This window comes from Drosophila grimshawi, unplaced genomic scaffold (genome assembly GCF_018153295.1).
Source record: "Drosophila grimshawi isolate 15287-2541.00 unplaced genomic scaffold, ASM1815329v1 contig_44, whole genome shotgun sequence".
NCBI classification, from domain to species: domain Eukaryota; kingdom Metazoa; phylum Arthropoda; class Insecta; order Diptera; family Drosophilidae; genus Drosophila; species Drosophila grimshawi.
The window spans coordinates 15,636,517-15,654,117 of record NW_025063240.1 but is presented as its reverse complement, the minus strand read 5'-3'; the positions used below and the strand labels follow the sequence as shown (position 1 = coordinate 15,654,117).

Sequence of the window (17,601 nt, the reverse complement as noted above, 5' to 3'; positions counted from 1 at the left end):
AGCGTAACTCGAAACTTGACGAAAGTCCGAGCACGAACAGCAATCGTAGCCGAAGCCAAACCTTCGGCTGACAGAACACGAATGCTGCGGCGGCATTGACTGCCAATGAAGCGAAGCTTTGAGCCATCAGTTCAACTCGAAACTGCGCCGGAAGTGGACGCCAAACGCCGCCGTGTTAAGCCACAAAAAAACAACAACAACAACACCGTCAACTACCAAAAAAGTGCAATTTCATTCTTATGTGTTCGTAATTAAAGTAATGCCCATAAAATAATCAAATTGAAATTCAAATAATTAATTAAAAGCCTCTGAAATTTCCCAGCAAACGTAAAAGTGTTTGCAAGTGCCACAAAGTGCGAGTAAAAACCGTGGTCAATACGACACGTCGATGTTACCTGTACTTCAGTTTATAATTTCCATTTCTTTAAAAAATAAATATATATATATATCTATATGTATATGAAAATATAGTTCTGGTGCGCACATAAATTTTACGGCAATCAGCAATGAGCAGCAGTTGAGCGCGTTGCAAGTCATCCAAACTTCATTTGTTGCTCTGCGGCTGCAACTATCCTTATAGTAGAATGAGACTCCAGTTTGTTTCATCCTTGCCAGCTGCAGGCTGCCTGCTGCCTGCTGTATGCTGCCTGCTGCCCGAGTTGAAATATTGCTTTCATTATTTATGTTAAGTTTATGCAACATTTTCTACGCTTCTGCCCGTTGTTACCGCTGTTCTACTCTTGTTGTTGCACTTGGCGCACTTGTTTTTAATATCCTACAGCTTTGTAAAGGCATTCGTGCCTCGTGCTGCATGCCTGCCACCACACTTGCAACCGTACCATCCCGCACACTGAACCAAATTACGCGGCAATGGTTTTTCTATCATTCGTCTCGTTATTACAGCCTTTCCTGGCTGCCTCTCCTGTCCTGTCCTGCTGTCCTGTCCTGCTGTCCTGTCCCATCGCAGCAGGACATCAGCTGCCGGATTCAATTCCTGGTTCATTGCACTGCCGCTATTATTGATAGCTCCTGCATAAATAGAACAATTGCTTATTCATTTTGAAGGATGCTGATTTGTTTTTTTGTGCCCTGTCTGATAGATCGGCTCAAGTAAATCATGCCTGAAGTTATTGAAAAGTGTAACATCATCTTTTAATGCTTGATGCTGTTGTGCAGATTGAAGGTTGTTGAAGTGAAACGCCGATGCACAGAGTGGCTATGGGTGGCAAGTGTGATGACAAAAATATCTATATAAAAAGTTTACATTGTGCTTATCGTAAGAACAACAAAAAGAAAGGAAGTTGCCTAAAGTTTAAGCACTTTGAATTCCCAGTGGGTTAACGCGACATTGAACTTTTTTTAGGCTGCAATGTGAAGTCTATTTTAAAATACAAACCGTTCTAAGAAATTCAGCTTATGGAGAATTAATAACCATGACTTTACCAAACATTTCCAAGCAATTTATGAATACCAATTCCGGGTAGAACAAGCAAAACTACTAAACTTTTTAAATGAAGCATAAAACTGTGTTTTCTTGTCTGCATATTTTTTAAGCTACTTATTAGCTCTGCTTCTTACACCCCAAAAAGATAACAGCCAAAGGGCGCTCGCCGCCCATATTGTTTTGCATGTCCTCCATTTGAACAAAAGACACTGCTAATAGCCGAAACGAGCTAATTAGCCAAAGCATGGCGAAAACTAACAAAAAAAAAAAAAAGAAAAACAAACAGCAAAAATTGCAAAGACTAAAATGTGTGGAAAAAAATCATCCTTTGTTTATTTGGGAAGAGCAATTATAATGTTGAATGGCTTTTTAAATGTTTTAAGGAGTTCTGTTTCATTCAGCTCTTGCATACAAATTAACCTTTTAATATTCATTAACTTGTTGGGCAACATACAAATATAAGAATTCTCATATGAGATTTGATAGTGTTTGTTAGTATAAGAATTTCGGGCAGATGAAGACTGGATTTTAATGCAACATTCTCGTGTTTTGGTTACGTCTGCGGACTGTATGCCACATTATCCATTCTCTTTCGACAGACACATCCAACCTCTTTTCACCCATCATCACTGCTGTCGTGCAATTCCATTTGCACTGACGGCTGTCAGCTGCCTCAGTATCTGTCAGTCTGTGCCGCCACTCGAGATGCAGTCGAGATGACAGTCTTCGAATGCCATTTCTTTGCACTCAACCGCACACAACTTTGAGCATAATGCATAGTGTGCGAATGAAATTGAAAATTTCTGAGATTTGTAGTTTGTTATAAGAGTTAACGTTCATTTATATATGTCAAGGGTTGTGCGGCAGTTGTGCGTTGTGATTTTTAGTCCTGTTCATTTGTTTTCAAACTGATTGCATCATAATTACCCAACTGACGTACCGATTTGTTGCACCCATTCCCCTGTCCCCTTGCCTGCTCCTAAGTGCTTTTTAACGAGCTGCTGTTGCTACTGTTGTTGTCGTCCTTGCTTCTGTTCTTGTTGCTTCCCTTGCGTTGTTGTCCATTTCGAAAATTTAGGTTTCCAGTCGACGCGTTGCTCTACATGGTCGAAAATAAATGCTGTAATTTCCAGACATGTGCGTTTCTCTGATTTTGTCGCTATAATCTGCTACATGAACCCATAATTTGTAATTTCAACCTAATTACTTTGCCTGCTGGCAGGCGGGAAGGAGGGAGCGATGAAGCATGGCTGAAGGCAAAAACATTGTCGTCAGCCATAAAATGTCAGCAGCAACCAACAAAACGCCCATTTCGAAAGCAGCAGAAGCAGCAGCCTTCACTTGCACACACGCACATACACACACATCAGCAGACACACATACAAACTCGCACGCACTCACCCAACCAACCACGCCCCCTTAGTCAGTGCTGTGGCTAGTACATGTATTTATGGCTGCCACATTTCTACTTTCTGCCAGAATTTTGTTGACGCGACATATGTAAATTTGTGACAGCTGTTTGGAGGTCATTGAAATTGATTTTTAGTTGTACTTGTGAATATTCAAGACTGAAATGGAACTCAAAATAAGAACAATTTGCAGAAGAAAACTATGTATGTTGCAGAGATTAAAGAACATAAAAGCTAAATGCTCCATAAAACTAAATTGATCACCAATAAGATTGATAAAAAACAAAACCATAACGATTGAATGTCTGACTAAAATTAAGACCGCACCATGCACAATAATTTGAAATATAATAAAAATAAATTTCATTTCATTGTATAAAATGTGTGTGAATTGAGTGTGAGATATTCGTTAGTGATTCATTTTGTCAATTAAATTAATGGATGTTTAAAATTGCATTGCATACTTTGCTGAGCGAGTTTTAAACAGAATAATACATATTTTTATTGCCATTACGCGCAATTGAACAATTTAAAATACTTTTTTGTATTTTCGTTTCACCTATTTATTGCAATATTCAAACGATAATTCAACTTTTTGTTTTTAATTATCTCATTATATATAAATTGCAGTAAAAACAAAATAGAAGTAACATAAATGCATTGTCCCATAGACTGTCAATTATTTTTAATGCAACCGATTTAAACAATTAAAAGAGAAGCTACTAAAATGATATTTAACTACAAGCTGAGATGAAAACGATGGCTGGCCTGTTGTTTACACTTTATTTTATTTTACTACGTAAATATTACGTCAAAAGTTTTAAATACTTTTTAAACAGCAGACAAAAAAGGAATTATACGCTTACCCGTTTCATTAATAAATGCATATGTAAAATAAATATGCAAGTCAAGCAAAACTGATGCCAAAAAAAAGCGGGCAGTTAAATCAAATATTAATGTCTTGATGCCACAACTGGAGTACTACCATTGGCAGTTTATAACAGCGGGGCAGCGAAGTCTGCAACAGCGGGGCGTAGGAGTTGCAGGATGCTGATATGTCATGTGCATTCATAAATCATTTTCCAAAATTGAACTGGTCAAGTCACAGTGCGCCACAGTTACCCAAACATATCAGTCAGTTATAGTGCATTTATGCGAGAACACGTAAGGACAGCGACCAACTGGCAAATTAAGTAGCAGAGGCCTCAATGCTCTCTGTTAGCTGGTTTTGTGGTAAAATTAAAAGAACTGCTGGATTTTTTAACTGATATTTTTCAATAGCATTCTTTGGTTTTTTAAATTTTTTACTTGCCAATTATAGCTATCAATTTTCTTATTCTATTTTATTTGATTATCTTCACCCAAGAGCAGTATCTAAACTATTCTCCATTGTCTCTTTTAATCGTCAACATCAGAACTATTTTCTTGCAGACTTCATTATATGATTTAAATTCACCTGCCAGAATAAATCATTGTTAAATCAGTTATTTAACGAGATATTTTCCCAATTCCATGGTCGTATATATCGGATTCTAATTAAGCAGTTCTTTTAATATGTCAGCATAAACTGACTGATATAGTTGTTATGCCCTCTGGTAGCGTAAAATTGCCCAACAATCCGAGATGGCAGCGGAACGAAAAATAACAATTCAGGCGCAATGAAAATGTGGCCATGTTATGACAACGACAGCAGCAGCAACAACAACTACCAGCAATAACAGCAATAAACGCAACAACCACAACAACTACAAAAGCAACAACAGCAATGCGTAGTGGTCATAAAATAGCGACATCAATGCAACGCGTTCATTTGTATACACATCTCTGGTCCGGAATACAGTGCTATTAATAATAAATGTAGCATTTATAACACACACACACACACACACACATATACAGACAGTGACACACAAAAGCAGTCAAATGAACTTTGCAAACCGAAAAACCCAACAAAAGCAACAACAATAACAAGAAACAAACGACTCATAACCCATAAGCGACAAGAGCTGCAATTGTTGTTGTTGTTGTTGTTATTGTTGTTGTTGTAGTCAGTCAAGCCCAAACACGCGGACACAGGCAAATATACAACATTGTAAAGTCCACACAGAAGAACAACAATTGAGTATGCGAGTGCCATAATAATAATAAATGCTATAATCCCTGAAATCGCAAGCGCCTCTGCGAAAATCCCTCCCAGCCCCCTCTTGCCACTCGAGTGTATGCATTTTTTATTTTCAATTTTCATTGTTTCATCTGCAGCAGTAGCAACAACAACAGCACCAACAACATTAACAACAACAACAATGCGTGTCGGGGCGTCAAGTGAATTAAGCGATTTTTAAAGCTTTACGCTAAATGAAATTTGAATTGCCATTCCCTGCGTATAATATCCAAATGCTAAAGTGTTCACTTGTGTGTGCAAATTAAATTACATAAATCAAATACACATAAAACACAAGAAGTAGAAGAAAAAATACGAATACAAAAAACAAAAAATACCACAAAACAAATGCGGAAAATGAATGGAAAATAATAGAAAACGTGCATATGAAAATTGCTGTGAAAAAAGTTGACCAAACGTTGCGTAATTAAACGCATACAATAATCGCGATTCGGTGTGTTGTTGTGTATCTGTGTGTGTGTGTGTGTGTGTGTCTATTTAACTAATTCCGATTAAACACACAGAGCAAAATGTTTATCATTACGGTAATTAAACTTTTGCTAATTGCGCTCAACATATTTCCAAGCCGCTTCACAAATCGGCGGATTATGTTTCTCATCTATATGACCAACTTAGTGACACATGGTAAGTGCTAAAAAGCAAATCGTTGGAATAAATCTTAAATCGACTTTTCAAATACACAAATAATTGTTATAATTGGGCTTATACAAAATGATATGACCAGAATAGTCGATTATAGTTTTTTCATAGCATACTTTTTTGGGCAACGGTGATTTTTAATCATTTTATTATTAATGTCTTTAATTACACAAATTTATTTTAGTTGCTTGCACTTTAAAGCTGTTGAAGCTTAAGACCTTCAACAACCCTTCACTTGTCCAATTATTAGACTAGGTGCCTTAAATTTCAAAACATTCACAAAGCATTGCACAGACAGCCGTTAGAGGTGTTTGGTGTCGGAACTGTCGAGTCGAGTCGAGTCATAATTTAATTAGTAAAATGAGACCTCAAATTCCCCGAAACGACGATGGCATCAAGCGGCTTGCATTCAATTTCAATGCCAGAGGTCCGTGTCGAAATGCGAGTCCGTGCCGTGCTGTGTCGTGCCTTGTTGCCGCTTACAGCATAGTCAGAGGCCAGGTGGAATTTTTGGGCGGGCCGACACCGCCAACTGCGTGACGCAGATAACAAGCCCCATTGCAATCCTCTTTCTGCCGTTGGCAGGCATCCACTTGCCGTGTTTAACAGTCTGGCTGGTGTTTTGCTTTTGTGCACCATTTCCACTGGAAAAACAGCAAACGAAATGAACGCATAGAAAAACAAAAGTACCATTTGCAACAAGCAAGAACAACAACCAAGGACCAGTTGCGGTTGCCGCTACCATCTACGGACTACAGACTCCCGAGTATGGCTTCAGCTCCAGCTCCAGCTCCAGTTCCAGCTATAGCTCCCAGCAAGATAAAAAATTGCTTTGTTAAATTATTTCATAATGACACTAATGTAGCCGTTGATTATATTTGGCCTGCGGGTCATGGACTTCCTGTAACTGCTGCAAAATGCAGATTCCTTCATCTGCATATATTTTGCATTGGATTGCATAACTTTTTCATGCAGTTTAAGAATATATGCATATTAAGTCATTTTATTACACCAAAGTTGTAAAAGTACTTTAGTATAGTTGGGTGCACTCATTTTTGGAAACTGTGTGGCTAATGGGATTCAGTCCGTTCTCTATTTGAAATATGAGTCCTTGCAGTTAAGTAAAAACTAATCGCTATTTTTCATGAAACTAATAAATAGAGTATTGATAATTCTTAATATGTTTTCTTGTTAATTTTCATAAGAGTACATTTGTGTTCGGTTTGTTGCATTTCTGACCTTTGTTGCTTAGATGTGTCTGCTGATGATCATGTTGCACATTAACTAACCGACTTGCTTATGCCGCTCTTCATTTACAGTTATGATGGATGAGCCCCGCTTCGCACAGCCAATACCAAATGTCACCGTTGCCGTTGGCCGTGATGCGAATCTGCCCTGTGTGGTCGAGCACTTGGGTGGCTATAAGGTGAGTAGTGTTCGGACGCTTTGGGCATGTCATAAATCGTGTGTCCAACGTCACAATGTCTCCCATTCAATAAACTTTCAGGCTGGCGACACTGTCTAAAATCAATTTCGGGAATTGCTCCCTCGCACCCAAAGCCAGGGACAGTCATAAACTGGCGCAGTGTGTTTGTCTGTGTTGAATTGACAGCTATAGCCACACGTGATGTTGTGTCTATGACAAGTTGTGGCCTAGGCAAAGCAACTGTGCAACAACTCTGTTCTGCAACTTTTTCAGTTTGATAAAAAGAAGTCGCTACTTTAAATAGATCCACATGGATATAGTATAATAATAAAGAAGAATCAACAGTTTGCAACTTCGCAAGCTGGAGCTCATTGAAAAAGTAAAGCCCCCAGAGGACTTGGCCTTCCCGACCCGAGAGCAAGAGAATAACTAGAAAATCACTTATCATTTATCTTAGTTTTGCTATCACAGCGTGCGTTCATAACAAATCACAAATATTTACTCGCCATATCAACTTAATATAAAACACTGTCCCTTGCCAGTTTCACTGCTGGCTGTCCTCGACACTGGACATGCGAGTCCACGGGACGGCTGGCTGGTCGTCGTCTAAGAGTCTCAGTCTCAGACAGCTGCTATCTGGCTCTTATTAGACTTTCATCAACATTGCCAGCCCAGCCAAGGAGCGAGCCTGGTGTGTGTGTGTGTGGCTATTGTTGAGTTGAAAACGAGAAACTCATTGCTGTCACTGGGCAGAAAGAAAATTTGAAAAGTTTGCAGCGTGGCTGCAAAATCCTTGCCAGGACATGCCCATGCCCCCTTGTGTCACACGCAATGTAAGCAAACGAAGCTAGAAAGAAAAAGTGTATTAAAAAAGCGGAAACAGCTGTCAAGTTGTGTTTTTTTTTTCCTCCTTTTTTGTTAGTGGCTCTCATGCGTCAGAACAAGGCGTTCATTTATTATAACTAGTTGTGGACGTGTGTGTGAATCAGCGTGAAGTGTGTATGTATTTATATATGGATTGTCATTGGTGTTCTGTTCTGCTTTTAGGTCGCATGGATACACATAGATCGCCAGATGATACTGACGATACACCGTCATGTGATCTCACGCATACCACGCTACAGCATCACGTATGCGGACAACACGTGGCTGTTGCACGTTAATCAGGCGCATCAGGATGATCGCGGCTATTACATGTGTCAGGTCAACACCAATCCCATGATTAGCCAGGTCGGCTATCTGCAGGTCGTGGGTAAGTAGCAAAGCGCAGACAATCAACCAGCCAACAATCAAACGCCTACTGTCTACCTCATTCGCCGCAGTGCCACCCAACATATTGGACATTGAGAGCACCCCATCCTCAGTGGCAGTGCGTGAAAACCAAAACATCAACATGACATGTCGCGCCGATGGATTCCCAACGCCAAAAATCATTTGGCGTCGAGAGGATGGCGAGGAAATAGCCGTAGAGAAAAAGAAGAAAGGTACACATGGGAGTGAGTTTCAAACAGTCAAACAGGGGTTGCTTTTAAAGTTATAAATATCAGCATACAAATTTGTTATTTATCGAAAACATAAACAGCGAAAGAATGTTTAATTCATGAAATTTAAATACAATTGACTAATATCTAAATCTAAAATCTAAACTTACGTTTCTAGATTGTGTAAATTGTTAAATTTGCTGGCATTATTAACTGAACTTTTCAAACCACCCACTCAGATTCATGTGGCTTTTGGCTCATTGAAAATTCTCTATGCTTTGCACGTTTATTTCCATGGTGCGGACACTTCCTTCCGGCAAACATCAAACCCAACAAAAACAACAACAATCAGTTCTAGTCTACGATGGCGATGTGCTGCCGCTGACCAAAGTGAGCCGCAATGAGATGGGAGCCTATCTGTGCATAGCCACCAACGGAGTGCCCCCCTCCGTCTCGAAGCGCATCATATTGGATGTGGAGTGTAAGTACAGCTTACATAGACAGTATATAGTGGTATACATGTGTGTGTGTGTCTCTCTCTGTGTGTGTGTGTGTGTATTTGACAAGCAAAAGTCATAAGACTTGAGCCAAATGAAAACTATCTATATACGGACGTACACATATAATAGATATATCGACTCAGAGCTGGTCGCCTTATATTGGCATGGCTGTAACACGCGCGTGCACTTAACGAGAACGATGACAACGACTCGCTGTCTGCGGCGATGGAGGAGTATCTATGCGGCAGTTCATCCATTGAGGCAGGAGTCGGCAGTCAAGAGTCGGCAGCATGAGGAAGCGTAGCTGCTCCACTGCTCATCAATTTAACTGCATGCTCGCGTCTGGGCTCGTGACAAACGCAGCTAGCGACCTGGTTTGCTGCTCGCTAATGCAGCTGCTGATATATCTATGCTGTATGCTTTAAGTTGTATGCTGTATGCTGTATGCTGGATATATGAGTGTTAGTTCGGCTGTTGCACGCTCTATGTACCAAGTAAACGCTTGTTAATCCTAACGAGTTTCTGCTGCATACCTACCATACGAGCATCGCGCCCCATGCCTCATGCCCCATGCCCCATGCCTACACATTGACAATAATTCACGTCACGTACCTGCAATAAAGTCACTTGCCGGCATTGCACGTATGACTTTGACGGCGCTTTCGTTTTTTTCTTTTTTTTTTTTCTTTTTTTTTTGTCCACCTTTTTTTCTATTTTATTATGAACGGTTTTGTGCGTGTGGGCTTCGGGTTGTGTTTGGTGGTGTTTCTCGAATTACAGGTAGTCATTGTGAGTGCACGTTTAAATTTCCAACAAGCCGTTCGCTGTTTCAATTTCGTGTTCGTATTGTGCACAGAACTGGGGCAAACTGAGGGAAATGTGCGAAAATTGTTGATGGAGGATGGCAGAAGGGAACACTAGAACTAAATAGTTGTATATATTGATAAAAGGTAGATAGAAAAGCGGCCTAAATTGGTAGAATTTTATATTACTATAAGCCCCCATGGCACGCATCCAGCAGCGTTTCCAAAATGAGGTAGTTATGTTGCAGTTTGCCAAAATTTATACGTATTCATCATCTGTGAATTCTGAAATTTTAGCACAATTTTAGATTCTTCGCATGGCTAAACTTTCATATATCCAAGACATATAAACATTTTAATTTGAAGAGACTATTACACAATGAGTTGCTAGTTGAGCTAGCCCCGACTAGTCAATATTAAATACAAAATCCATAACACGTACTTCCGGTTAAACTTAACATCATTTTTCTTTCTATTTTTTTTTTTTTTTTTTTGTTAAGAACCCAACCTGGTAACCCAACCTGGTCTCATTGCCATGTCTAGTATACATTTTTCAGCTTTGTCATTGCACTTTCATTTTGAGCTTGGCAGACAGGCGACTTTACCTACACATATACGAAAAACACATGAACGCGGGGAAAACTGAGAACGGCGAAGTGAGCAGTGGAAAAACCGAGCCAGACACATATTGAACATACGTAATACTGCAGCTTATGCGTGCTTTGGCCAATCGCTTTCAATGCAATACCACCTTGTATACACACACACACACACGCACACAAACACCCACAACCGTTCATTCATTTATATATCTCGCATTTCCCTCGGGTATCATTCACTTTACTAACATTTCTCTACTTTCACTTCGCTTCGCGTCTCTTCAAATAGTCTCGCCAATGATTTGGGTGCCGAATCAACTTGTTGGCGCGCCAGCTGGCACAGATGTAACCATCGATTGCCACACCGAGGCGCATCCCAAGTAAGCTTTTCATATTTAGTTCACTTTATTTTCTTAAATTCTTATGTAGCGTTGAATTTCTCATTTCGTCGATTTTTCCATTCGGTCTGTCGCACTTTGATTTTCATATGCTCTTTGTTTTCGTATTCTATGATAAATATGATGAAAATGCTGTTGCTGTCTATTTTGCAGAGCCATCATATATTGGGTGTACAATTCTGTGATGGTATTGCCGAGCAAGAAGTATAAGACCGACTACACTGAGAACTCATATCGGTATGTCAAAGCATCAGAGCCTCATCTTTAGATTCCTCAAAGTCGTGTTGTTAAATATTTATTATTTGCATTTGCGCTCTCACCTACACGACTGGCAGCTGGGTCATGAGCAAAAAGCCAATCCATACTTAATTTATATGTTCCCGAAAACTGTATCGTCAACATTTCGCCAGAATTAAAAAAAATCTACACTTGACACGTAAAATCGAGCCAAAAAGTGCAAATTTTTAACATTTTAATCAAGAAAACATTTTTAGAATATGTTTTTTTTCCAACAAAATAATCTAATATCAAAATGCCAGCTTCGTTAAGAGCTATATATATATAAAAAAAAAATATTTTCTTTATGTTGAGTCGACTTTTAGAACTTGCCATTTGGTTTTTCACGTTAATATTTTTTTGTCTCACTCCAACCTGTCTATCTTGAAAAGCGCTCACATGAAACTGACGATAAGAAACCTTCAATATGGCGACTTTGGTAACTATCGATGCATCTCAAAGAATTCACTTGGGGAAACGGAAGGTTCTATACGTGTTTATGGTAAGTGCATTTGTATTGGTAGCCTAAGTGCACACTGCAGCAAACATACACCTACACCTGCAGCTACATCCACACTCATACTCCCACACACACACAGCCAATGCAATATCGAGCGCCCTTTGTGCTACAAATTCTGCCAAAAGCTTTTACCTATGTGCCGCTCCAGCGCCCACATGCAGGCCGAGCAGCACCAAGGTTGTGGTAAGATGAAGAAGGAGAAGTGAAGCAGCGTTTCGTCTAGCTCCGATATGTACACTGAGCTCTGGAGCGTAAAACTAAACGAGCGGCCACCAACGGAGCTCAAGTGTGTCAGGTTCTAGCTCTGGATTTGGCTCTGGCATTGGGCTTGAGTTTGAATTTGGATCTGCTAAGCAGCAGCAGCAGCATCAGTACACGTAGATACATTCACCATTAACGTAAACATAAACATAAAAAAAATGTACATTCTGGAATTGTTTGACTTTGTATCGAGCAGAAACGCAACCCTCTTTTAGCCTGTCTGCCTATGCTAGACAGACCCGACGTTCCTTACTGTCTGGGTTTCGTTTATTTTTAGTGGATGCTATTTATTTATTTATATTTTATGCATCACTTAGTTGTAGTTGAAGAGTCCTGGCGGCTGCCAATGCATTCGCTTAAAGGAATAGCTGAAAGAAAAGTAGCTTTCATTGCTGGAGAGCTGCAGCTCACACAGATGTTTTGATTATGTAGGATTTCATATGAAAAACTTTCAAAAAACGTTGGTTTTTTTCAAGATTGTCGTCACAAAGATAATCGATACGTATTTGGTTTGGTCTGAGGTCATAATTACAAATGGCTCTCTGAAATTCTTTACATATATTCATGCACTAAACATTCCAATAAATTTCTATGGTTGATTATATAGCATACTCTAAGGTGTAATTATACGGCACATATGTGATTATGTGTGTAGAGCGTGTTGACCCATATTTTGCAAATAATGTGACTAATCAAGGCCTCATACTTGCACACACACACTAAGTAAATATACGCTTTTAATTTAAGCTCTTTAAACTGAGAACGATTGCGCTCTAGAGTGCCGGCTGAAGGAATATTATGACCTTTCCACTGCCAACACTTGACACACAAAACCACAACGCTGCTGGCAGGCAACTATATATTATACATACATACTCATATTTTACACTTGTATATACATGAAATTAAAAACTCATTTCTTTGATTTTACCATAATTAATTATGCGCTGCTATTCGATTCCATTTTATTTTACAGAAATACCTTTGCCATCAACACCATCCAAACAAGTAACGCACACCACCGTCGAGTCCAGGGAGAGTAAGTATAGTATCAGCCAAGCTGATGTACTGATATATGTGTGGCTGGCTGTGTGCGGTTCAATGTTGGGGGATTGGTTCGAATGATGCTCGCTTTTGTGCTTAACACATCCAGTATAGCGTCGAGCGACGGGCGACGAGCATTGCATAAACTGTGAAAGTCACACCGGCAAACCGACACTCACATTCACATCCACACCCGCACTCATGCTCACACTCACAATCACACTGTGAGTCCCGGGAAGGATACAGGATACGGCGAGCCACAAACAAAACTGCGAAAGTAGCAGCTAAGCCAGACAGAGCCAAATACACACACTCACACATATACTCATCTAGCTATCCACACATACACAAACACACTCACACACACACACAAGCTGGGGTCTCGCTACGCCCACTAGAAAGAGATAAGGTAAAGCAAAGCACTTTTGACTATTTCAACGTGGGGGGGCTTTTGGCAACTCAAGTCGAGCAGAAAAGTACACACACTTTCAAGTTGTGTGTGTGTGTTCCAGCGGCTGCAAGTCCAGGCCAAAGCAATATGCTGCGGATTATGCTGCTAGGGATTTTCGGGGGCATTAGGTTGGAAACATATTTGAAACACTGCCGGCTCTGCCAGCAGCAAACAACAATAGCAACAGTAACAGCAACAACTCTGCAAAAAGGACCAAACATATTTTATTTAAAGTGACTGGCGCGGCGACGACTGCCGCTGCAATGGAACTTAATCCGGCCAGGCAACAAAGGATGTGTTATATCTATTTATGCATGTGTATGTGTGCATATATAGCAATGCATGTGTATGTGTGTCTGCCCTTGTTGCTATTGTTGTGTGTGTGTGTGTGTGTGAGCTGCGTGGTAAATTTTTGTATCGCAGCCAAGTGGCTGCCACAAGATTTCCACACAATTTAACTTGAAAACCATGTCAGCAAAGGTTGTACAAGTTGCTCGTGTGTGTTTGTGGGGCAAGTTTTCTTGCTATTGAGTTATTAGCTGCTGTAGATAGTGGTAGTGGCAATAGCCATGATATAAACAAACCATTCGTGCTAATTCTACTTTTCTTATCCATTCTTATAGGCAACATTATACCATCCTTACGGAACGATACAACGAAATCGCTACAAACGGATGTGTATGCAATGAAAAACGATTTGTATGCAGGTGGCACACCTGGCTCATCATCGGCGGGCTCTGGATCCTCGGCCGCCTCATCGTCATCGATGCAGACGTCCTTACTGCCCGGCGGTGGCACCGCTGGCAATAGCCTCTCAGCGCTAAGCGGCGGCAGCAAGAACTCCTTGGCGATAGGCAAGAGCGTGTTCTATACGGAACGTCCACCGAATGAGTACTCGGGCTCCACGGGTAAGTGTGTTCAATGCATACAAATCTATGCCTAACTCATGATAATTTCATACGACCCATATATACATATCTATATATATATATATATATATATTTATTTTTTATCCACTTTGTGCTGCATTTTTTGTGAAATTGGTAATTGCAGCTGGAGTTTTGCATAGGCTGAGTTGGCTGAGCGCAGGATTTGTGCTGCTCATCGCTGCGCTTTGAAATCAATAATTTAGTTACTCAATACGATATAAAAGGCATTTGTAAAATGCAGCCAAAGGGTCACACAGGGGGTTATAAGGGGTAGCTTTTAGGTGTATTCATTTCACAGCTAAAGCAAACTGAAAACTGAAAACCAAACATTTATATATATTAATAATGACGTTTAAAACTGCAATAATATTAAATGAATAACTCACATTGAATTGAGTTGCTTATCGTCGAGTTGTTTAAAAATTTGTAAAATGAGAAACTGACAATGATAAGCAGAAATCAAATATTTGTCATCTTTGCTGGCAGACAGCAGCCAACCACAATAAATGCTCATTCTTTGTAAAATATGAAAACATATACATAAGAAAACTATTAAAAAAAACAAACACACACACACACTCTCACAAACAAGCTAGTGAATGAAACGTATTTGTATAATACATATACATAATTTATTGTTAAATACAAGCATATACTTAACTTGTTTGGATTTTGTGTTTGCTTCTCTGTCGTTTTTTTTTTAGAGCTTAGCATTTTATTTTGTAAACGGTAAATGCAAAATTGTGGAGCTAAAAGCAAAACTTTTCCTAGATTTAAAACAATTTGTTGCTGTACTCGGCTGCTGTCAAACGAATATACAATTTATGCATTTGAAATTTTAATAATTAAAGAAAACTTTGGCGTTTATAGAATTGCATATATCAGAATTTATCATATCTGAAATGTACACATATGAAGGAAATACATATTGCATCCTTAATTCAATTTGAACGTTGAATTACTTTCAGTCTATAAACAGTGTTATTCCTAAAGTCATAAAGTCATGCAATAGTAACTCAATCTATTAAGGTCATCATTAATTACTGCACATTTGCTTATCCGGGCAATTAAGCAAATGTGTTTTTTTTTTTCCTTAAAAAGCGTTAAAATTGTGGTAAAGAATAAAAATATTTTGTTGTCTTTTTGTTTCACATGTTTTTCGTTATTAATTCAATGCTCATGTTGGTTTTCACATATATTGAATTTATTATTATCTTAACTTTATTGTGGATATTACTTCTTAAGTTTCTCGTAGCTCAACAAACATACAATTTATGGCGAAATTGCGTTGTGCTGCCATGCCCAAAAGGTCCTGCTTCCAGCGCCAGCACACTGCTCCAACTACTCCGTAAAGGTTTTGCAGTTGTTGCCATTTGGCGCATGTTTGGTCGAGGCATTAAAACGCCTTAAAAATGTCATTAATTTTTACATTGCATTACGCTCACCTCTCAACTGACACACCCCGAGCTACAACAAACAACAAACAACAACAGCAACTGAAAGGGGAAATGCAATAATAATATTCCGGCTGCGTTCACGGTGGCTATTGGCTTGATTTTTCGTATTCGGGGCAAATTATTGCTTACTGGCTTTTCGGTGCGCTTGGCTCTTGTGCGCTTTTGTGCGCTTTCATCATTTTTTAATAAATGCACATGCTAATTATATTATTACTCATACGACCCGTGGAACGACATTCGGGTCGAACGGCCGAAACACGCTGAAACGTTGTCTGCGCGAAATACTCGCAATTAATTTCAACATAAAATTGCGTGGCCTGCGGTCTCCTGGCCCCGCACACAATGACACACAGTTAACATGTCCAATTTATTGGTCATAATTCATGCAGACCAATGACGGTGCACCCAAAAGGCGGCCCACAGGCAGCAACGGACGGACGCCGACAGACGCAGCGCTATCGACAGCAGCGACGGACGGCAAGAAAAATGGTATTAAGGCCAGAAGATATATGGCACATTTGCATACCAACATACAAAATCGAAAAGAGAAGTCCTGGCCACACATACACACATACATTATATACATACATACATATATGCAGTGTGTGCGTGTATTTTGGTGTCATAGTGCGGGGTTAAAGTGCAGCCAATTTACTGTACTTATGTCATACGTTGTTGGCGTAACTGTATATAAGGTTTTAATAATTTAAGCCCGTGTTGCATAAAGCCTGCAGGACGTGCCAATTGGCTGGCCAAGATGCACGGCACATGACTGCTGTTAACCGCTGTTAACTTTGCTGTACAGGGAAGGGACTCAACTGCAACGCATAGATAAATGAGTGCATTCAAAGTAATATATGAATCGTCAATAATGCAGCAACAAAAAATTATTCTCTTTTTATTTTATTTAATTTGATTTAATATTTTTCCTTTTTTGTCTGTTGTAGTTTCCGTGTGCTCATTGTGTCCACATTTCGTGTTATTGTTGATGTTATTGTTGTTGTTGAGCAAATAAGGACATGCGCGTGTTGACTTGCATACATGTATTGTCGCTTCTGCTATTATCTCGAACAATACAGCTAATTAAGTATTATAAATGCAAGCCATAAGCAAGCACGCAGCTCCCAGCAAGGACACACTGTCAGGATATTGAGGTTTTCGAATATTGTCAATATGTGCACACTAAAACCGCCTTCAATAAATTTTCATTAATTTATGGTTTATGATTTTTGATTTTACACCTCATTTAATTTACAGTTAGAGTTCATTAAACATCTATCACTAATTATTTAGCGTCAATACTAATTGAATTTGTTTTTCCTTAATAAATATATGTAAATACAACTCTGAGTTTTAAACACACATTTAAAAACAAACACAAATTAAAAAAGCTGTAAATAAACTGCCTTTTTATGTAAATAGCTAACAATAATTAAATATATTTATTGTCCCGATAAATTGCTAGAATACAGCTCATAATAATTGAAACAGACATAAAATCCATTATATTACATTAAAAAAAATGCATAAATATTAGCAAGTTCTGACATAAAAAAAAAATTAAAACTATAGTAAATAAAAAAATGTGCAAAGGTCATCTGCAGTGCTCGGATTTAAGCCGATTAACCTATAAATAAATGCTAAAAAAAAACAACAAATTGATATTGAAAATAGTTGTAATTAAATATAATATGCATATACATAATTATGTTGTTTGTTGCCTGTATTTTAGCTGTAAGACAAGATATCAAATCAATAATAGTATTCTAAATGTCGCAAGCT

The 17,601-nt window shown here is 39.0% G+C and overlaps 1 protein-coding gene across 3 annotated transcripts in view; it reads left to right on the top strand.

Annotated features, from left to right (window-relative positions):
* LOC6557267 (lachesin) overlaps positions 1 to 17,111 on the top strand; it is a 49,866-nt gene extending 32,755 nt beyond the window's left edge. Inside the window, exons 1-11 of one of the 3 annotated variants that reach the window (XM_043215467.1) lie at positions 5,512 to 5,659; positions 6,994 to 7,100; positions 8,148 to 8,352; positions 8,423 to 8,584; positions 8,934 to 9,062; positions 10,773 to 10,863; positions 11,035 to 11,118; positions 11,550 to 11,659; positions 12,915 to 12,977; positions 14,057 to 14,341; positions 16,767 to 17,111. In XM_043215467.1, the coding sequence (XP_043071402.1) occupies positions 5,545 to 5,659; positions 6,994 to 7,100; positions 8,148 to 8,352; positions 8,423 to 8,584; positions 8,934 to 9,062; positions 10,773 to 10,863; positions 11,035 to 11,118; positions 11,550 to 11,659; positions 12,915 to 12,977; positions 14,057 to 14,341; positions 16,767 to 16,834 (1,419 nt within the window). In that variant the 5' untranslated portion in view covers positions 5,512 to 5,544 and the 3' untranslated portion in view covers positions 16,835 to 17,111. Of the gene's footprint in view, positions 1 to 5,511; positions 5,660 to 6,993; positions 7,101 to 8,147; positions 8,353 to 8,422; positions 8,597 to 8,820; positions 9,063 to 10,772; positions 10,864 to 11,034; positions 11,119 to 11,549; positions 11,660 to 12,914; positions 12,978 to 14,056; positions 14,342 to 16,766 lie in introns of those variants that run through there. The other 2 variants (XM_043215468.1, XM_043215469.1) reach the window with 2 other exon arrangements.
* Positions 17,112 to 17,601: the final 490 nt, after the last annotated feature.